General features: G+C 40.7%; 1 protein-coding gene across 2 annotated transcripts; it reads right to left on the bottom strand.

Moving 5' to 3' along the window:
- Positions 1–13,852: 13,852 nt before the first annotated feature.
- On the bottom strand, positions 13,853–21,129 carry LOC105045361 (uncharacterized). 2 transcript variants are annotated; one of them, XM_010923616.4, is made up of 9 exons: positions 20,972–21,129; positions 20,631–20,678; positions 20,470–20,536; positions 20,217–20,274; positions 20,053–20,114; positions 19,512–19,747; positions 19,343–19,376; positions 19,132–19,260; positions 13,853–14,490 (listed from the first exon to the last, which is right to left on the bottom strand). In XM_010923616.4, exons 2-9 carry the CDS (start codon positions 20,676–20,678, stop codon positions 14,306–14,308), a joined length of 819 nt encoding a protein of 272 aa, XP_010921918.1. In that variant the 5' UTR covers positions 20,972–21,129; the 3' UTR covers positions 13,853–14,305. The 2 variants fall into 2 exon arrangements, with proteins under 2 accessions (XP_010921918.1, XP_029120480.1); XM_029264647.2 differs by having other exon boundaries at positions 20,053–20,135; positions 20,631–21,114.
- Positions 21,130–22,984: the final 1,855 nt, after the last annotated feature.

Here is a 22,984-nt window from a genome sequence, read left to right as displayed (position 1 = left end):
AAGGGACTTGTATCCTGAAAGAAACTCCTTATTTAATAATAATTGTAGCTCATGCTTGTTTATATGTCCCAAATATCGATGCCAAACTATCGGAGACACCATCTTTGCACTTGTTATTGCCTCCTCTTCCACCTGAGTCTCACCCATCAATTTATAAAGACCATCTATTTATACTCCTTTCATCAACCAACAAACACTCTTTGGACACCTTCAATTGATCTTTCTCTTCGACAAACTTTAAGCCTTGCTTACAAAACTTTCTAAGTGACAGTAAATTCTTGCGAAGTGCAAGAATATGCCATATATTAGAAACCTTCCGAACTATATTATCAAACATCTTGATCCGAATATCTCTCACTCCAATCATAGGACAAGTTGTATTGTTACTTAAATAGATAACTCCTCCATCCCATGGTTTGTATGTATGAAACCACTCTCTGAAAGAAGTCATGTGAAAAGATGCCCCCCAATCCAAAATCCAATGACATGCAAGTTTGGATCTCTCCAATACCGTCAATGCATCCTCATCGTCTGAAGTAGCCGAACCAGTTTCACTTTCTGCTACATTGCTTTGGAAGTTTTTCGATTCAAATTTGGTATCAACTTCTCTAGCTCGATAATCTTTCTTTATATACCCTGATTTTTCATAATTCCAACATTTCATCTTCTTCTTACTCTTAGATTTAGATCTCATCTTTCCTCGATCACCATGTTTCCTCTCGAAAGATCTTCTCTGTGCTATCATAGCCTCCTCCGAAGAACTTTCTTGGCTAGATTTCTATCTCATCTCCTCTATAAGCAATGATGCAACAACTGACTCCATCTTAAGGGTTTCAATATGACTCAAGTTCATAATAAGATTATTCTAAGACTCCGACATAGAACAAAGTAGAATGCTAGCCTTCTCTTCATCCTCAATTCTGACATCTAGGGCCGCAAGCTTGCACACAATGGAATTAAATTCACCCATGTGCTCTTGAACTGATGCTCCGTCCTTCATCTTTAGATTGTATAATTGTCACCTCTAATAGATTTTATTCACCAAAGACTTTCCTTCATAGAGATTCTTCAATTTTTTTCAAACCCCTTTTGCAATAGTCTCGGCTTCAAACAATACTGAATCATCCAATACCAGATAAAGATTCGCCATTGCCAGCTTATCTTTCTCCTCTTATTGTCCATCCCTCATCTCTTGAGGTTTACGTTCCTTTCTTTGCAAAGCAATTTCACAACCATCTTTGATCAATATCGTCTGCATCTTCATCTTCCAAAGTGCAAAGTTTGATCCATCAAACATCGGTATCTCATATTTCGTTGTCGCCACCTTGCCCGCCATTGTTTCAAATTAAACTAGCTACAAAAGAATCTCCTTGCTCTGATATCAAATTGAAAGGACCGACCGAAGGATAACCGAGCATGCTTCAACCCATACAGCACACAAGCGCAGCAGAAACAGAATCATTTTGTAGAAGGAAGATAACTTGAACAAACGTAGAATACAAAATAAAAGGGAGATAATCAAGCAATAAAATAAGAGAAAAAAAAGTACATCAGATATAACATGATTCAGCCTAATTGTTGGCCTACGTCCATGGACAAGACCTCCTCGACTTTCTTCTATTAAATTCCACAGCACAAGAGTATAAAATTGGAGAAGAAATTAGAAGCTCACACGGACTCGTTTATACAAGGAAAAAGCACGCTCTTTCTCTCAAAAGAATCTCACGCCTCTCTATACCTCACTATAAAAATCTCTATATGCTCTCTGTTTTCTGCTCTTAGCATACTACAGAACCTCTGTCAAGGCTTCCTTTAAATAGAACTCGAAAACGTGCCAAATTGCATCGAAATCAGACTCCCTTTCATTATCCAACTGAAACTCTAAAGCCGGCCGTCGGATCTCCATCGGACGGGCGAAAACAAGCATCAAAAAACACCTGAAACAGATCTGAAACCACCATCAGCTGTTGGATCATCACCGGGACAAATACGAACGATCCAATCATGCCCATCGATCCACAAATCTCATTGTAAATCACGAGAAAGGTATTAAAATCGTGCACCAATCTACTATGGACCGCAAGAAACATCTTAGAAATAGATGCTCGGTCCACGCACCCATCTGTGAACCGCGATAACACGGTGAGCCATAGTACACCGTGACCATGCATCTGCTGGGCCAGCCCACGTGCGTGGGTCTAGATCGGATCCGGTGTGCTGCTACTAGGCTTTTCCACGTGGGCTTCAAACCCATCATTTAGAACTTGGCAAAGCTGCAGCATGTTCTCTTGAGCCAACAGATTTCCATGCGGTGTAACGGTTTTCCGAAGTTATTGTTTTACACCCAGCATAGCAATGATGTTCATGAATGAAAAGGAAATGATCAACGGCATTTTCAAAGCAAATTTATGCAGTAAATATTTATAGTGATGATAACCAACTAAACATATTAGTTTTTCTTACCTCTGTAATGGACTAGCTGATCACCAGGAAGCCAATTAGTTGTAGTCTGCAAGCCAATAAAAGAAAAAAAAATGGAAGTGCGCATTTGATTTAAATTAAAATAAAAAGTTCCAAAGACACCATATCTATACCTCAGGGAAATTCCATAAGATGCCAAAAGTAACAAACAATCTTGAACCAATCTGTCGTGAAGTTGCCATGACTGACTGAAGACATTAGGAATCCTTTTCAAGAAAATGCACCAATAGAAACAGAATTAAAAAAGACTTATCCCGCTGTTTCACTTCCCAAAGAAGCCACATCTCCTACTTTAAAAAAGAAAATGGTTGAAATCAAAGAAATCGGAAAGAAGGTCACTGTATCCCTCACCACAAGGCCACGAAGAACCGGCAAAAATAAAATTAAAACAGAATAAATTAACAAAAATTATCAAAATTAATTTTAAAATATTTTTATCAAAACAAAAAATACTCCAAGATTTTGTTACCTCCATGACTGTAGCAATCTGAACGAGAAACCTACGCATTGATAGGTAGAAATTGAAGAAAAATGATCTGAAACAAGGAGGTGTTGGAGAGGAGAGGCAGGTAGAGAATGAGCTGCTTCGGGATGGGCTTTGAGAGGGAGAGAGAGTGGGAGTGGGAGTAGGACAGCCAAAGAAGAGGGAGCAAGTCGAGGGTGGAGAAGAAAAAAGAAGAGCAGATGGAGAAAAATAACCCGCGAATCGAGTTCTTTACTTTGAATATAATTAGAAGATGTCTGGTTGGAAAGAATGGAGGTCTGGAATCAAAATCGGAACGAGTGACTCCCATTCCAACCGTTTAGTTGGAAGGAGTCTCATGCTGGTTTCGATTTCAAGATGAAATGAGAATGGCTTAATCTATATAGAATTCAATCTCTATTCTTCTCTGTGAATTCAAATTTTTATTTCAATTTTGATTTCGATTTTGATTTCGATCACAAATCAAACATTTTAAAAAATTTAACTATTCAGATTTCGATTTCATATTATTTAAATTATATTTTTATTTTAATTTTGATTACAATCAAACACTTTCTTACAGCATAAAAATCAAGATAGCGTATCGGTTCACCTGGTACATAGATAATAAATATTACCGTAGGTCTCAAACATGGGGGCATAATATTTTTTATTATTTTATTACCTTCGATCTGGGTAAAAACCTTCGGCTTTCTAGGATTATCCATATATATATATATATATATATATATATATATATAGGATTGTGGAGCAGCAACGATCGTGTATCTCTGACGACTGTGGAGGAAGAAGAAGAAATGTGAAGAAGATAAGGCAAAGAGAAGAAGCAGCAGAAAAGCGAGGTGAAGACTGGGAGAAGATGTACGAACCGATGCTTGGGATGAGATATTTTCCATTGGATACGGAATTCATCACCTACCTCCAGAAGCAAGTGGAGGGTTCTCCCATCCGTCCCTCATGAATGCTTGAGTGCGACGTTCATTCGCAAGAACCATGGAACCTTCCAAGTACACAGTCCCTCCTCTTTTCTCTCTTCTGCTTCTTCCCTTTTTATGTTATTAGTTTTCTTTCTTTATTTTTTCTTCAATCACCAGCAAGAAGGAAGAGTTCTCGATATTTTGCCGTGCCTAAAGCCCTAGTTAAAACCCAAGAGCCTCCTTCTTTTCCCTCATCTTTCTTCAAGTTAAAAGTGAAGGATGGTTCACTTTGTGCCATCGTCTCCCGCTTCCAGCCTTCATGGGGTTTCTTGTTGTCCGTTCTTGTTTCCTTTTGTTCGTTCTTCTTTCTTTACATTATATTGTAAATATTATTTTCTATTTTTAAAAATAATTTTTTTATTATTTAGAAAGGAAAAAACTCCCATGGTTGTATTATTGTTTTCACTCAATCTACAAGGAGTTTTCATGCATGAGGTAGGAGAGGTGTACTGCTTCACTTCCCGGCACAGGGCAACTGCCAACGAGAGCGGATGCAGGGCCAACCACAATGCAAAGTTGGGCTTCTGGCATGATAATGGTCGGAACTTGCTCATCTTCGACGATAAATCCCCTGAGCAGATCAGGCACAAGACTTCTCTTATCTTCAAGTTCAATAACAGCAAGAGGAAGAGGCTGCATCTCAACTGGACCATGCACGAGTACCTCCTCCACTCTCCTAATGGTAAAGTAATTTTCTTTTCTTTTATTTTTATTTATGACCTCTAGCTAGTTAGCTAGATTATTATTATTATTATTATTATTATTATTATTATTATTATTATTATTATTATTATTATATATATATATATAGTAGCATCATCCACCACTAATTTGATGATTACTATTGGTTTTGCGGTTCTAAGATATATATAGCTTTATGCAAAATTCATCCCAGGATGCAGACCAAAGAATTGGGTGATAATAGTCCTATCACCCCAACTTTTCATTCTAGTGGCAGGTGTTCTAGATCGAATCATCAAAAAGGCATTCAACAACCAAATGATCGAGGGAATTGGTAATAGGAAATTCACAGGACTCCTTCATAATCTACAATTCACAGATGATACCCTCATTTTCAGGGGTGTAAACCGGCACTATGAAACGTATTGGCAGGCTCTTTATCATTTGGACAGATCGAATCGCTGGAGCAGACTCAGCACAGATCCGACATATCAGGAGTTCAATTAAAAAAATTTTGGACTCATCAATAGTGCCATAATCAGATTTTTGGTAGGACTTTACATCAATAGTGCCACTGCTGAATTGGTGCCCGACTAAAGCAAAATAAATTAACTGAGACTGCAGGCAAAAATCGCAAAAGTATGATTAAAAAGACCGGGAGACCTGCATTGGAACACCAGTGTCTTCCATAATATAGACTGTAGGAAGTTCCCTACAGGTCTTTCAGGTTTGTTATGGACCTGTAAATGTTCTATTGTAACAGACCTTGAGATACCTTTCAGGTTTCAAGTCTGTTTCCATACTTCAGTTTCAGGTTTTTTTATGTCACTGTGGGGGAGTTTCTATAATATGATCTAGAACCCCCCGTTTCATGTAGAGAACACATCCTAGGACGTGCATCTCCATACCAACTACTACTACTAGTACTATCTATCTTTATATATTATTCTCTGGTGGAAGCAACTTACTTCCTCCATTTCTCTCAAAAAATAGTCCTATCGTACATGACTCCAAGAGAAGACGGATACATGCTGCCAACTTGATGCTCTTCAATTAGGCTCATGAGGTGAATGATTGTAGCAGCAGTGATGATGTTTTGGAGCTTGCTACTAATTGGATCGGACCAGAGGTTGCATCTCATTTGGTGCCACATTCAGGATTTCTAGATGACCATTCCACCCGCATTATCTCTTCCATGTCTGATGATGGTGGGCTCATTGATTTTGACATCTTGGAGTGGGTTGATAGCGTGATCTTGACACCACTATCTTCACCTACATTAGTTCCTCCTAGCAGCCAACCTATCGAGGTGCCTGTGTCATCAGTCTATGGAGGTGATGCCAATGTCTTAGAGTAGGCAGCTATCCTGGCAGAAAGAATGCTTTTGTACTCGGACTTCTATAGTTCTTATATTTTACCACCCATACACTCATGTAGGCATGATATTGTGTTGAATGGTGTATCTAAACACTTTTTGGGCTTCTTTTTTACCGCTCGCATATTTATGTAGATATTCACATTGAGTTAAATTGTGTATTTAAACTCTTTTTAGCAAATGGATAAAATAATTGGTTCCAAGTGTTTTCCTTCTTAATTTAGTGACGAAATTTTAGTCGGACCATGTATATCTTAGATGCAACTAATCATACCATAAAATCAAATATCATTTTCACGTCTTTCAAAAGTTTAACTTTCATGGAGTATAATTAATGTTTCTCTTTTATTTTCTTGGAGAAAAATGGAGTATATTTAAAATGTTTTAATGATGAAATATAGTCATGCCACCTTGCGTACCAATGCCACTCCTCCTATTGGGCTTCCAACCCATACCCAGCCTGAACTTTTGATAGGCTCGTGCAAGTAAAAAGTCTAACATGACTTGAATTCAGATTGCAATTGGACTAAGGCATTCAGCAACATGACTTCGCTTAACCTAGTTTAGATGAGTTTGATGAGCTAAACAAACAGGTGCCAAGAAATTTAAAGCAGGTCAAAAAGCAAGAACAAATAAGATAAGAAGAATTTTTTTGGCAAAATTGCACCAAATATCATTTAGACATTAAGGCTGAAACTAAATTGGGCCAAGTTCATATTAGCCTAATGCAGTCCAACCCAAACTAGCTTCAAGTAGGCTGGAACTGGGCCAGGCCATATCCTTACCCGAGTCTAGTCCGAAATAATTTTTTGAGCTTCCAGCTAGGCTTAGATCCGATTTTTTTTGGAAAAAGCTGACCCAAGCCTAGATCCGAGCCCGATTGGGCTAGCCCGATGTCAGATAAAGAGAAAAAATATCCGTCAACAATAAAAAAAAGATTCAAATGGGCCAAAGCCATCCCTGAAACTAGGGCTTAGATCCCTATCACCGGTGGCTATGGATGACCCCAAGACCCTCAATCTCGTCAAGGAGCTCATCCTTCACCTCCTCTCCTCCCGCTTCCCCTCCCACTCTGGGGACCCCTCCACCGACCTCCCCCAAGCCCTCCACCACACCCATCGCCTCCTTTCCAGCCACATGTCCCCCTCCCTCGGCTCGACAAGCCCGTCATAGCCTAGTCAATCAAGTGCCAGCTCACCATCTCTGAATGATCCACCAACGTCCTCACCTTTGCTGACCTCCACTCTAAGCTCATGCCCATGCTAGCCCCAGCTCTATCCACAATCGTTGGGCCCTCCTCTACCTCCTCAAATCCCTCTCTGACAACCGCCACTGTGCCAACCCCCTCCTCCATGCCCCCTTCATTAGCGGCATCTCTATCCTCCTATTGGGATTGTGGAGCCTGACCCATCCCCTTGATCTAAGTCTTAATTGTGCCCTATAATTGATAGTCGCAAGTCCCGCTGCCCAATCAGCAGGTGGGAGATCAAGAGGGCAGCACCCCCTTGTCGGGAGGGTTCTGGGGGATGGAACTCCATTGAATAAATGATAGAAGGTACATACTACTGATGGCCGTAATTCTCCTTCCTTATCTCATTGAAATAAAGGACATATTTAGCTGGAAATATCCTTACCAGTTGTTAACCCTAATCCCTAGTATAAATAAATAATCATGGGACATCAAATGTATGAGAGCCAACAGTTGTGCTGTGTAGAAGAGAGGATGTGTGAGAGAAAGTTACCTCCCCATCTCTTGTGCTCTTATAAACTCTTTGATTATATAGTGAAAATTTTTTGTGCAGTCGTGGACATAGGAGCAAGAGATTCCGAACCATGTAATTCCATGCGTTCTTATGTGTGTGTGTGCGAGTTGGTGTTCTTTTCCTTCTTCCTCCCATTATTTTTCACATCTCATTGCAAATAGGGCCGAGCTCTAGTTCCTAACACCTCCCTCTCGACCCATGAAAAGGTGGCAAAATCATGGGGGCCATTTGATCTAAGAGTCCCGATATCCTGATCTCCTCCTCCAATGTCATCACTGCCTTGAGCAATGATTGCTGAGGTTCGAAAAGAATCGGCTAGAGATCAAAAAAGCTGAACCCTAAAGCCATCAGTGAAGCAGTGGTGGTGGTCATCAGGCCGATAAAGCTACTGCTTGCCGTCGCTTGGGAGAAGATCTCAGGTGCCTGGTGAAGTTAAACCCGTTCGGGCCATCCCACAACCCATGATCTCCTTATCCTTGTAGCCACCGTCGCTGCCCCATCGGGCTTTTTAAGTCTTTATCAGCCCCTCAAGAATCCATGCTACGACCATCCTCTTCTGGTTCATCCAATCCACCTCAATCTCTCTTCCTATTTTGGCCAAGTTGGGTGGAGGAGGGGGAGGTAGCAGCAATGTCAAGGGGGTGGGAGAGGAAAAGGAGGGAGGGGAGAACCAAACTCGCTCCCACCCACCGCGCACCCCCCCCCCCCTCCAAAAAAAAAAAAAGAGTGATTTCCATGGGTATCGTAGATTCATAGTCAAACAGGCTGAATTTAAGCGGATCGAGGAACGGACCTGCAATCAAGCTTAGACTCAAACCAGACCAATGATATATCCGAACTCGATCCAAAAAGAGAATGGATTATATATTTGAATCCAAATCCAGTCTGATTTTGTTTGGGCCTAACCCACAGCCTGATCCAAAGTCAAGCCGATCTGAACTCATTTTCAGCCTTAGCTTCGAATCTAACCGTTATGAAATGATAGGCTCTTAATGCTGTAAGTACCCACTCTATCCATAATTCCCTCGTACTCTACTGATCCCTACTAACAGGCTCTTAATTGAAATGATAGGCTCTTAATACTATGAGTACCCACTCTATCCATAATTCTTTCGTACTCTGCTGATCCCTACTAACAGACTCTTAATGCTGTGAGTACCTATTCTATCCATAATTCTCTCGTACTCTTCTGATCCCTACTAAGAGAGGAGAAAAGAAATAGAGGGAAAGGAAGATGGTCTTAATCTTTGCTTCCTCTGTCCTAATTTGTCCATTCTCCTTCCTTCCAACAACCCCGCTAATGTGGCCTATTCCCTCCCAATCAACTCTCACTGCTACATCTTTGATCCGTAAATAGCATCCCATTGCCACATCATGAGAAAATACCACCTATGCAATTCTGTATAATTACCAATGGAAAAGTAATGGTAACGACTAAAATGAATTCGATTTCCAACGTTAGGGATTTAATTGCAACATTTAAAAGGTTAAACTAGAATAATTTTAGGCCCACACTTCAAGGATGAATTTAGTACTTAAGCCAAATACATTCTAATGAAAATCATGGAAATGCCTGTCAAAATAAAAATCAATACTATTGATCATTATCGAAAATATATAAAAGACTATAAAACTAAATTTTTTTTATGTTAGAACCCTCTTGCCTACATAAAAGCTAGTAAAAAAAATAAATAGTAGTAATATAACTAATAAACAAAAATATAACATAAATCATATAATTTGCCGTCCAAAACCATTGATCCTGATCCAAATATTTTCAAATATATATCTTGTTGGGTGGATGTCTGGCCAAGACACCACCTTCCAAAATCTTTCCAGTACCACGCGATGCAGCAGGAAGAAAGAAGAAACAAAACAGAAGAAAAACAATCAAAATACGTGGATCAGCCACAAAAGGGCTCGCCTCCACGGGGCATGCAAACTTCACTATGAAAAGAAAATTTTACAAGAGGAGACCTCACCCTCAACCCTTGTACACCCAATTCTCTCTCACATAAAGTTCCTCTCACAAAAGCTCTCTCTCTCTTGGAGACCCCCCTGAACCCCTGAAGAGCCTGGCGACCGCTGTCCAGGAGCCTCCTGCTCCTTCTCTCACAGTGCCCTAGCCTCTCTCTCTCCTCTGGTTCGTACGGCGGCGAGAAACCGAACCCCAACCTTCTCTGTTTCACGATCAGGCCTTTTAAAGGCTTAAACGAGACTTTAAACCTTGATTAGAGAGGGTTTAGGAGTCCTAAACAAAGCCAAGAAACTCCCTGACCGTCGGATCAAGACCGGGAGCCCTCTAGGCCGTTGGATCGCGCTCTGGTCCACGAAATAGTGCCGTGGACCGCGAGAAACGCGTGGGAAACGCCCACGCGGTCCACAGACCGCGCCGTGGACCACCCGGTCCACGGTGGACCGGGGCAAGGGCCAGCAGGCCCGCTGGCCTGGGTCGGCCCGCGCGCGCGGGCCTGGGCAGCGCCTGCGCGCGAGCCTGCGTGCGCCTGGGCCGCGTGCCCCGCTGGGCCGCGCGCCAGCCTGGGCCGCGGGCCCCCCCGCGCGGGCCTGGGTCGAGCGTCCTGCGCGCCGCCGCCTGCGGCCGCGCCGCTGCCGCCCGCCGGAGGTCCTCCGCCGTCTCGATTCTCGTGCCGACTTCAAAAGCTCGTATCTCCTCCATCCGAGCTCCGATTCAGGTGATCTTGGTCTCGTTGGACTCCGTTTTTCACCGCGAACCTCGCTGAGGGCTCAATGTGGGTTGAATCTCGAGGCGTCAAATCCTAACAATCTCCACCTCGACTCGATATTCGGCCTCCTCCAAACTCCGAGAGCTTCTGGATCTCCGCGCCCCCATGCCCTGGGGCAATCGCCTGCTGATCATGGATGGACAAACATGGGAGTCGAGCCAGGCTGCTCGATCCCATCTCCGTCGTATGCTATGCTCCTCCTGACCTGAGACCTGCTCGGGGCATCATCCTGCGGTAATAGGAATCTTACCTTGCGACGTCGCCTCTCGTCCTCCCGAGTCTCCTGTCTCGTGCCCGATCCGCCTCCTGGAGCTCCATCTCGCTCTGGGCTCCGCCTGGCTCCCGATGCTCCACCTCGCACTGGGCTCCCTGCCAAGTAATAATGTCCTCTGCTCCCCTTCTTCCCCTCCAGCACAATCCTATCGCCGCGTAGCACCCTCAGGATTCCTCCACCAGCTACCGTCCTGTAGCCTCTCGAATCCAGTCTGCTAAGTGAGATAAGATTCCGCCTGAAATCGGATATGTATCGGACCTCCCCCAATCTCCTCACTGCACCATCATGTGTCCTCCAGCTGACTGTCCCAATGCCTCTGATCGCACAGCTCGATCCATCCGGCAGATATACAGTGCTCTCACTGTTCTCCAGGGAGTCAAACTGCTCCTCTCTGCAACACACATGATAGGGGTATGCAGAATCTAATATCCACTGCTGGGAAGAAGTAGATACCTCGTCAGATATCTCCAGGACATCTCCATCTGAATCGCTGCCGGCCGTCGCTACAGCAGCCACCGTCCGATTTTTCAGTTGAGGGCAATCTCTGGCTAGATGCCCCAACTCCTCACACCGGTAACACCTGGTTTTGCTCAAGTCCCTCCTGGACTTAGACCGCCCTCGTTGCGATCTCCTGTCGCTCTGTCTACCGCCTCCTGCACCTCCAGAAGTCATCAAAGCTGAGCTATCGACACCTGAGCTCGAAGCTGGGTTCTCCCTCCTGAGAACCTCGTTCTGGAGTATCGCCGCGGTGACCTCGTCCATCTTGATAGTGCTCTTCCCCACTAGAAGAGCAGTCACCAAGGACTCGTACGAAGAGGAAAGCGACGCCAGCAAAACCAGCGCCCTGATCTTCTCCTCAACATTCTCGCCAACGCTGAGAAGGTCGGTGAGGATCTTCTGGAAGTGGCTTAGATGCTCCTGCACGCTCTGTCCCTCAGTCATCCGCAGTTGATAAAACTGCCTCCAGAGGAAAAGAGTGTTGGTGAGAGACTTCGCCATGTACAACTCCTCGAGCTTCGACCACAGCACCGTCGGGGAAGTCTCGCTCAGCACATGAATCACCACCTCATCCGTCAAGTACATGCGGATGGGACTCACCGCCTGCATCTGTAACCGTTTCCAATCCTGCACCTCCATGGTGGTCGGCTTCTCATCGCATAAGAGAGCATCGATCAACCCCTGTTGGATGAGCACGTCCTTCACCCTTGCCTGCCACAAGGAGAAATTGCTCTTGCCATCAAACTTGTTGATCTCCATCTTGATTGTTCCTGTTTTCTCCATCTTCAGTCTTGCTCACCACCACTGCAATCTGCGTCCTTGTACCGCCTTGCTCTGATACCACTTGTTGGGTGGATGTCTGGCCAAGACACCACCTCCCAAAATTTTTCCAGTACCACGCGATGCAGCAGGAAGAAAGAAGAAACAAAACAGAAGAAAAAACAATCAAAATACGTGGATCAGCCACAAAAGGGCTCGCCTCCACGGGGCATGCAAACTTCACTATGAAAAGAAAATTTTACAAGAGGAGACCTCACCCTCAACCCTTGTACACCCAATTCTCTCTCACATAAAGTTCCCCTCACAAAAGCTCTCTCTCTCTTGGAGACCCCCCTGAACCCCTGAAGAGCCTGGCGACCGCTGTCCAGGAGCCTCCTGCTCCTTCTCTCACAGCGCCCTAGCCTCTCTCTCTCCTCTGGTTCGTACGGCGGCGAGAAACCGAACCCCAACCTTCTCTGTTTCACGATCAGGCCTTTTAAAGGCTTAAACGAGACTTTAAACCTTGATTAGAGAGGGTTTAGGAGTCCTAAACAAAGCCAAGAAACCTCCTGACCGTCAGATCAAGACCGGGAGCCCTCTGGGCCGTTGGATCACGCTCCGGTCCACGGAATAGTGCCGTGGACCGCGAGAAACGCGTGGGAAACGCCCACGCGGTCCACAGACCGCGCCGTGGACCACCCGGTCCACGATGGACCGGGGCAAGGGCCAGCAGGCCCGCTGGCCTGGGCCGGCCCGCGCGCGCGGGCCTGCGTGCGCCTGGGCCGCGCGCCCGCCTGGGCCGCGGGCCCCCCTCCGCGCGGGCCTGGGTCGCGCGTCCCGCGCGCCGCCGCCTGCGGCCCCGCCGCTGCCGCCGGCCGACGGTCCTCCGCCACCTCGATTCTCGTGCCGACTTCAAAAGCTCATATCTCCTCCATCCGAGCTCCGATTCAGATGATCTTGGTCTCGTTGGACTCCGTTTTTCACCGCGAACCTCGCTGTGGGCTCAATGTGGGCTGAATCTCGAGGCGTCAAATCCTAACATATCTCAGATCACATTTTAACTAAATTAGATATTTATAAAATATAGATCAAACTATCATATAATTTCAATCCATTTAAATAGTTAATTTTATTTTCATTTAGATAAAATACCTCAAAAACACTAGAAAGCCCTCATTCAACAACCAACATGAATCAGATATGTAATAAATCATAAAGAGTTTTATATTCTAAGCCTATGTTTCTTTCTTCCTTTCTTTCTTATTTTACTCTCAACATGTCAAAAGACCCCTTTCTTCCTTTCTTATTTTACTCTCAACACGTCAAAGGACCCTGCTTAATCTACTTATCTGATATATGAGAAGTTTCCCACATCACCTTATCATAAGAGGAAGTTTTATATCAATTGCTAAGAGATCAAATCTGCTATTATTATTAGTTGAATCCATTACAGCACGAAACAAAATATTTTAGAGACCATATAATATATATCCACCAACTCTATAGAACCTTTTGCACCTTAATTTAATGAACTGCTCTAACACTAAAATGATATGACCACCCACTTGCACCAAAAAAAAGAGATCAATCTTCCCCATATGCTTAGATTTGTGGTTCAAAGCAGGCTGAAATCAACTTAGACAAGAGGTTGTAGATGGTGCTTGCAGGATCATCAATGTATTTGAATAATAAAGCCTTTGGATGGCCAATTTTTGCATGAATAATTTATTATGCTTATGCTTATGAATGTACCCTCACTTCTTAAAAAAAAAAAAAAGAAACAACGATTCATGAAGTAAAAGCTACAACAACAGCATACCAACCAAAAGAACATTACCTTCTTCATATAAATACTTGAAAATAAAACTAAATCCAACTGAAGTACAAACCTGGCAACTGAAACCCGCATCCAGAGTTTACCCCTTAAAACACAACTTTGGTTTGATTCATCTGACTCAAAACAAGGTTTCACTTAGGCTAGGTTGTGAGTCTTCATTTCTAGAAAAGGATACCTCTAAGTTTGCTCAACTTAATAACCCTACAAAAATTATGGGTTGGGGTCTGATTCCAGTACAGAATACAGAGTTGGCTGTCAGGAATTTGGAGAAGGATGGGTAATCAGTGCTAAAAAAGGAGCAATAAGTTTTAAAAAAACGGTGCAAGCAACACTTAAACCAACACATGAGACGTTAGATTTGATACAGTAATTTGGAGCAACAAGTTTCATAGTAACTATGGCTGGCAGAGACAAGGATGGATCAATCCTCAATCAATGGCGACCAATGACTCTTGATATTCTTTCAAAGAAGACAGGACACATGGTCATGCTGAAAACCACGTCTTCCTTCATCCAATCCAGAGCTATCCTCTCTAGAGTCCCCAATGAGGAAACATGGTACATCAGCTCACCTTCTCGATCTTCATGTCTTATCCATGTCAAGCTAAAAGTATAGCCTGCAAGTAAATCATTCTGGTAAATAAATTAGCATGAGACTTGCAAAAACTAATCAAACTTAGACAGCAAACAAAAAACATAATAGTCTACAATTTAAGAACGAAATCAAATAAATCAGCTGCCTTCTAAGTCTCCACCCTTTTTTTTCTAACTAATTAAAATATGGCAACTAATGTGCATAAAAAAATCATTAAAAAATCCAGAGATGATGCTAGCACAGTCACCCAAGTCATGTAGCATAATTGGGTAAATCATTGGTAATAGCAATTGAGCTCATGTAAGAGTAAGATGACATATTATCAGTCCAGGCTCCTTCCTGATGGCATCAGAATCATCTGTTTACTTTCAGTGCATTTTGGCAACAAAATAATAAGCATGGTAGATAAGCATATCAACAAATGCAACAGAATTTGCTGAACTTACGCTATGCATTCCAATCCTAAGCCATGATTCTCAAGACAAGCTTCAGTATGTCTTGTTGGCCACTAATGCAAAATAAAAACCACAATGCAAACTAAATTCTCCATTTAGCACCTGCCACTTAACCTTTTCCTCACACTAAAGCTCCTCTACCTCTCAATCCACCAGGAATATTGGTTGGTAAAATAATAAATTGGCTGTGCAAGGTCTGGTTCAATATAGATATGAAAACAAAAATAGGCCAATTGGGAGAGACAAAGATATGCAGTTCTTATAGGTCATCTTTACAGCAAAAACTGATAGTGAGCATGCCCAAATGAGTTCTATCTATATAGAAGCCTTTTGAATGAATAACACATGAATGCAAGCTGGCTTGGTTTATTATGACTTCTAATGCCACCATAATTCACAGTCCTATAGGATTTGAGGATAACAAAGGTAAGCCCTCACACAGTACTGAATAATATCACATGAAGAAAAAAGCATATGATAGTAACTTCAGTTAATATGCCTAACTCGACAAAGTCCATGATAACAAAGGTGAGCCCTCACAGTACTCAAAAGAAGCTGAACAGCTCGGATGAAATTGCAACCCACAACATTGATTTAATCCCTTATGAAGCTATACAGGAACAAAAGCTTGGACATGCCATCTCTGCCGACAACAGTAACCATGAATGTGAATTTTGGTACTAGATTTGAAAACTTGGTTTCAATCCAAGCCTGAGCTGATATGTTTTAATAGTTATTTCAGTTTTGGCTTCCACTTCTGTTTTGGTTTTTCCTTTCTAAAACTAATAAACGTACGTAGGCAAGTGTATGAAATTAAGGTTACCTAAAAAGGGAAACCAAAAGGCTAAGCAAGACAAAGTGAATTAGTAAAAATTCTGATGACATACGAGACAACATTTCAAAGCAAAATATGTTGTTCAGGCATACAGTTTCAGCGGTTTAATCTGAAATTGAGAAATGCCAAACAGAAAACAGAAAATCTAGAAAATACTTTAAAGTTCAAAAACAATTGCAATAAATCATATTAGATTAATATATGTCGCTCAATAACAAATAGTATAGCTAATACATCCCGGTAATATGCCTGATATTATTTCAAGTGACAGTTATGAATAACAGTCAAAAGGAATGACATAATGTAATGCACTTCTAATGTATTAAGTATCATACATCAACTCACCAAATCACGAAGATATGGATAATGAACACTATTGCTGTAAAAATCGCTTCATCACTAGTAGGCAAAGCTTGTTTATTATCAAAAACAAATAGTCATCTTCAAACCAAACCCTAGTTTTCAAATTGTTTTCTAAAACTAGAAATAGCTTCAAATTGTTTCCAGAATTTTGGGATTTCATGAGACAATAAGATCTTGTTTTTATACAACTTGAGACATAAGAAATTCATACTTCAATTTTTCATAATAAAAAATAAAAAATGAACTTTGATTTTATATTTTGTGAACAAAAGTTTATTCTTAAGATAGGGAACCAATGAAATTTAAAGCAGCTTTACAAACTCCACTCCTGAAGAAATGAAATGGTTGTAAACTTCTATTTTCTTATCAATATCATGGAACTCGAAAGCTAAATGCTTCAATATACTCTGAGAACTCGCAAGGCTAATGAATCTAATTATGAAAAAAATGCTTCCCAAAGGCCTCCTCCATCATCCACAAGGGAAACTCCCCCATCTGATTTTTAAAAAGATAAAAGGCTTGCATACATCAATGTTGGCCAAAATCCCAGCCTAAACTAGACCAACATCCCAATATTAGGTATTATTTCACTCAGCTTTGCTCAGAACCGATCATTTTTAGTCGAAACCCTAACTCATGCTTACCAAGTATAAGTTTCTCTGGCATCTTGCAAACACTAACAAATTTGGTTGCAGAATGAATGGGGGATATCCTTACCAAACACGAAAAAGACTCATGGAATAGGAGCTTATACTGTGTGGGGATATAAGCAGGCCTACATGGTATGTCTATCCATCAAAATGGTGGAACAGACATACCGCAGAATAGGCTTGCCCCTATTCCTTTCAACTACTATTTTACCGTCATCCACTCTATAAACACTCAAAGAAGTAAGAGGACAACCTGGTCTTTGTGATAAAATTCAAGCTATCATGAAGTTCAATGTGCATTACATACACCTTATATCCTCCATTTATTCCCTGTACTTACTCCTTAAACCAAATGCCAAAATGCACCTATTCCATGGAATGAGCCTATCCCTTCAACTCTACAGGGAATATCCCTTCCAAAATCTATTCCACAACCAAACACCCTCTGAGGGTACAACATCTGCAATTGCAGATTAAGACAACCATAACATCCAGAACAAGTGACCAACTTTATGAGATACTTCTGTCTCTCCAGGGAATCTTCTCAAGGTCATGCATCCCAATTAGATATTTAAACAGGTAGTTTCAGGTTGCTTGGCATGAAACATAATCTATTTTGCTTCTTGATATCAACTTGCTACATCGGGTATAGTAAGGTATAAAGCATGACAACTGAATTAAGGCAAATTTTGCTTTTGTCCATTTCTATATAGGGCATTTCTGGTTGGTATGAGGAGCTCAGAAGTGCAACAGTCCACGTCAATTCAACGACTTTTTTGGGAAGTCAAGACTTGAGGTCCATTTACAGGCTCCCACTATGACGAACCAAACATGTGGACATGGCAATTTCTGCTGAAACCAAGTACAGTGCAAATTAAATGAAACCCCATGATATATTAGTAGGGAGGAAGAAAAATAAGGTGGGTTCTTTCATATTAGAGAGAATGCCAATGATGGTAGCAACATCTCCTAATAGGATGCAAAGTTGGAGTCAACATCGTGATCCAAAATTTGAGAATTTTCATGGTGGATGCATATTATCACTTAGAAAAGAGAGCAGATGGCAGTGGATCTTTCTTGAAAGAGGAAATTTTTTGTACAGAATATTGTTGTTAGACACACTTAAGTATACTATGAATCTTCGTGTATATTCTTCAAGATATTTCCTCATGCAGTATTCTCAAGACAGACACAGACATTCATATAATGCACCGAATAGATAATGCTTTGCATATTTACACTTCCCAATCTACATTATGGTGCCCTACAGCTGGGTGAAGGGAATGCACAATTGTTCTCTAAATTCTAACATGACAAAGTATTAACCATGGAGTCCAAGAAAGCTACTTTTTGATGGAGATATACTAAACATGGAAGGATGTGTAGTCAAGTAAGTTGAGGATGGTTATGTAGATTGAGGATACATGAACATACACATTTGCAGCATAAGCTAGAACGGATTTGGAGTAAAGAAATCACATGTGATTAGCATATAATACACTGGAAGAATGGATGAACCAAGAACAACAACTACGAACTAGCAAAATCAAATATTATATAAAACTAGAGTTTACTTATTTGAGAGAGCAAAAAAACTCATTACTGTTCTCACTATCAAATAATTACTATTCATTTGGTGAACAACTGAAAGATATAACCTTTCAATTTGACTACCCGTGGAAGGGTTTATGCCAACTAGAAAACTAGTGAGAGTTTGGAACACAAAGCTAATAGGATCTTTCCCTGTTGACTAGTCAGTAGGAAAACACATAAAAATGCGCATGCATACATAAAAACAGTGTTTATGGAACACACGTTAATGTAGGGTAATGCTCGAATTATATTATTTTTTTGCATATGTGTAGTTCTCAAGATATAGTAATGCTACAGCATAATCTAATATATGATGCACTTTGAGTGGAACATTCAATGAAGAGAATTACTTTCTAATGGAGAAATATCAATGTGAAGGATGGGGCAATCACATAAATTGAGGTGCTATTTGGAAGAGGTACTGGTGCCTCTCCCCTTGGTGCTTGAGCTGGGGAAAGGTTCGAGGTTCAATACCAGAAGGTGGCACTTCTACAATTATCGTCCAAAGATAGAGATAGAGAAAGATGAGGCAGGAGAGAGAGGAGAGAACACTTGTCAAAAAAACAATTGTAAATCATTCTTCTGTGCAGCTTTGGTACAGAGAGGCAAAATAACACAGCAAGCATGAATGGTAGCATGTGGTGCACCAGAATAACAGATGGATTGAAGCATCACTATATGCAATGGCCCAAGATGAATTGAAAAATTAATGTTTGGTAGTTTACAGGCAGTAAAAGAATTGATTATATGACTCAATAAACAATTACCACTCATTTGATGAACAACTGAAAAACTCAGCCCTTCCATTTGACAGTCTATGGAAAATTTCATGCCAACCAAGAACCCAATAAGAGTTTGAAACACACAGTCATTTTGGCCTTTTCCTGCTGCACCTCCTAAATATAACAGAATATAAAAGTTAATATTTTGCAGAAAGGCCATCCAAAACTATTACGAGGCCCAGTAAATTGTACACACCTGAACTGGACAAGTTTCTTCTACAGCAGTCTGGCTGAAAACTTCCATTCCCAGGGTCAAAATCAAAACAAAAAATAACAACAATATTGATGATGTTTTAAACATGCGTGCAGTATATTTAAAAAATATGACCATACAATGTTCTATTGCATGAATACTGTTCACTTACCACAATCTGCTCCTCTCGATGGCCACCATCATAAGGAAAAATAGCTCCCTCTTCGTGTTGGATCTCACTTTCCTTTGTGCATGAGTTTGGTGTTTTCTTTTTCGGAGTTTCGGATTTCTCTCTTGATAGGACCATAGGAGCTGCATTAGAAGACCTCAGCAGTGCAATGTCATTAACATCATTCTTCTGTGCTAAAAGATTCTGAAGCCTCCCAACTTCATTAGAGAGTTCTTTCGCTGTCAACAAAATGAAACAGTTAACCAGCCATGCATGGAAATAAGATTCTATGAACAAGACATAAGCAGATCCTGGGCTGTAACTATATGTCACTAGAAACCATAAGTACAAAAAGTATCTAGATGATGAGTATTGATGAAGAAACTCATTTTTGCATTTCATTTCACTAGGTACCTACACCATTGCTATGAAAATGGTAACAAAACAATGTTCACTAACCTTACAAGCACATCAACACTGATTCAACTACAACCTAAAATGCAAGCAAGAATCAAAGACAAGGAAAAAGGCACTTGTTCCTCACCCCTGTGGCTCTCTTCAAGAAGCTGCTTTTCACATTCAGCATATTGCTCTTGCATAGAAGATCTGCAACACGGCACGCATACTCTAGCATTTCAAGAACAGATACACAATTGAAAGTTAAAACTAAGCAAAACATATGGAAGTTGTCGATCTATTAATTCTTACATCTCTGCACGCAGTCGGTCATTTTCATTCTTCAACTCTTCTATCAAATCCTCCGTAGCTGCAATAGATCACAATATCCATTGAACTGCTATATAGTCTTTACCAAATTACTACTTCACAACAAAATACATACTAAAAAACCAAAGGACAGAAACCTTCTTTCAAGCCACAAAACATCTTCAACAAAGATGAAAACTTTCAGTAAGGTCTATACAAAAGTCAGAAAATTGTGGGGTTAGGGAGGGAAAAATACCGGATTGAAAATTCCTTATATCAGAATCTCTTTTTTGGCCCCACTCCTCATCCAGCAACTTTCTTTTCTGAACACATAGAGCTCAAACAATAAACAGAAGAAGCACAACACAGTAATCTTCAGCAACACAAGAATGGATCAGAAATAAACAGGCAAGATACCTTCAACTTCTTGTACTTTTCGTATATCTCGGAGTTGAGCCGCTCCATCTGCACCAGAAATCAAAAATTAACAACAATCCAGTTAACCGCGAGCTAGATAGTCCCCTGACCGAGGCGACAAAACGAAATTGGGTCCAATAGAGAAAGACGAAATGAAGAAAAAGGTGTCAGATTAGATAATTAGTGCCAAAATTGTCATCAAATCCGAACACTGAGCTACTGAGCTTCGTTTGAGGAAAACCCTAGAGCTTACGAAACATCGATGGGAGGAGAATGATTAGATTGCGGAAAGATGGAGGGGTTGGATGAAGAAAAGAGGTGAGAGAGAGAGAAGACGATACCGAGGGATAGAGAAAGGAGTGAGAGAGTGGCGGGAATAGGGAATTTGAAAAGGATGGAGGAGAAATTTGAAGAGGCGAATGGAAGAGTGGAGAAGTGATCGAGACGGGGCAGAATGGCGGGCGCAGGAAGCGAACATTGGTGCTCGTTTTCTTCTCCGCTCATCTTGTCGCACAAATCTCGAAGCGGCTGAAGGAATCGGACGGTCACGCGCGTGTGAATGACCTTGACGCGAACCCACAAATAAACTATCTATTCTACTATGTGAAAAACCACACTTGATTTTTACCTCAGTCATGGAGGACAAAAAAATTGGTGCAAATTACTTGAATTTGGTATTTTTTTCCTTGTCGCTTTAAGATTATTTTGTTATATAAGAGAATACTAGTCTTACTAGATTCTTCCTTTCTACTAGCAAGATTAATATTGAAATAATATCAATTATGTTTTTGACAAAGAGAAAAGCAAAATAAAGTGCTAATTAAGTTCAAGCACTAAGTTATTGTAGCTTGAGTTTAATGCTTCTGATAGGAAATCTTCATGAAGCGGGGTCCCTTTATTATTTCTAAGAATCTTCTGTCTTCTGTTCTTTAATTTTAAAACTTTTGATGGTGGCCTTCTTTGCAAAAAGATCATCCATTGTTTTTAAGAAAAAAAAAATGTTAACAATATTTTTTAAATTTTATTTTTCAGAAACAGTGATCTCTTTCTCCATGTCTTCAAAGATTTTGATCAAAATGTTAATGTCCATGATGATTGTCATTGATCTTATTAGCGCAATAGAATTTTTGGTACCCTTCTTTGTAAGGAACTTAAAATGCATCCTATATTTTCTCTCTATGCATCATCCAACATAAGAAATAATCTTTTTAAATAGAGTGATGAGCATGGTTTTGAGCTCACTACGCTTTTAATCATGCTTACATCAACCTAGCCCATATCCAGTTTGATCCCGAAATTAGTGTAATATACTAAAGATTTGATCAAATTATCTAATTTGATAGATCACAATCTTTGTGCCATGCAAATGGAACTTAATATGAAGTTGAAAAAGGATGACAAACAACCCATTTTAGATCTAGTTCTATGTAGGTGCCTTGTGAGAAGTCTTATTTATCTTACTATAACTCGCGACTATCATAGTTCATGTAGCAAGTCAATTTATTTTTGATCTATGATGACTACATCTGATAATAGTTCATCATGTTATTCAATAACTTAAAGGCACTATGCGTAATGGTTCATTCTTTCCTTTTAGATTCTTCTCTTGCTCTTACAACCTTTATAATTGCAGAGAATGCATGTTGTCTTTATTGACCCAAGAATTAATTTTAATGATAACAAAATACTTAAGTGTAAATTATACTAATTGTATGTTTTAAGAATTAATGCAAGATCTCTTAGTTGCTTACAAAGATACATTAAATCAGAGAAGAAATCATTTCAAAGAAGCTAAGTCAAAAGGACTTTAGAAAAAATAAATTACATAAGTCTTGGTTTAGAGGAGTCATGTCGGGACATCAGGAGCCAACTCTTGAATGACCTTAGTTGCAAGTAAGTCAATCCAAAAATGGTCTCAAAGAGGAGATGAGAAGCATGGAGAAGTCTTGAAGAATAAATATTAAAGTCAAAAAAATATTTGAAGTATTTTAGAAGCCTCTATAATGGAGAGTCGACCTTAGATATCTATAAGTCGACCTAGAAAGCCATAGGCCAAAAATAAAGGACTGCTAAAATTATAGATTTTATAAGTCAACCTATGAACCAATAGAGTTGATCTGTGAGCTAGTCAAGTCGACCTGTGAAGTGCACAAGTCAACCCCTCTATGGGAATATCCTAACGACTAATTTTTTAGATAGTTTTAAATGGGCAGATTTTTATTCCAACAACTAGTTTAGCCTTTCGAATGGCTAGATTACTTCTCTCAGCCAGAATTAAGTTTGTTTAAGTCAAGGATTCAATTGGAAAAGAGACATAAGAGGCCAAAGAAGAAAGGAATAGTGGAATGGAATGA

This window comes from Elaeis guineensis, chromosome 5 (assembly GCF_000442705.2).
Source record: "Elaeis guineensis isolate ETL-2024a chromosome 5, EG11, whole genome shotgun sequence".
Lineage (NCBI taxonomy): Eukaryota > Viridiplantae > Streptophyta > Magnoliopsida > Arecales > Arecaceae > Elaeis > Elaeis guineensis.
The sequence above is the reverse complement of the archived record's forward strand: the minus strand, read 5'-3'. Positions and strand labels throughout refer to the sequence as shown.

What these genes read in the sequence shown, in the direction of transcription:
- LOC105045361 (XM_029264647.2), bottom strand. Translation starts at nt 20,678, where the DNA reads ATGGAGCGGCTCAACTCCGAGATATACGAAAAGTACAAGAAGTTGAAG. An exon ending in AAAAGTACAAGAAGTTGAAG is followed by an intron (nt 20,537 to 20,630) that starts GTATCTTGCCTG and finishes CTATGTGTTCAG; the next exon opens with AAAAGAAAGTTGCTGGATGA. An exon ending in AAGAAACTTGTCCAGTTCAG is followed by an intron (nt 19,261 to 19,342) that starts GTGTGTACAATT and finishes TGTTATATTTAG; the next exon opens with GAGGTGCAGCAGGAAAAGGC.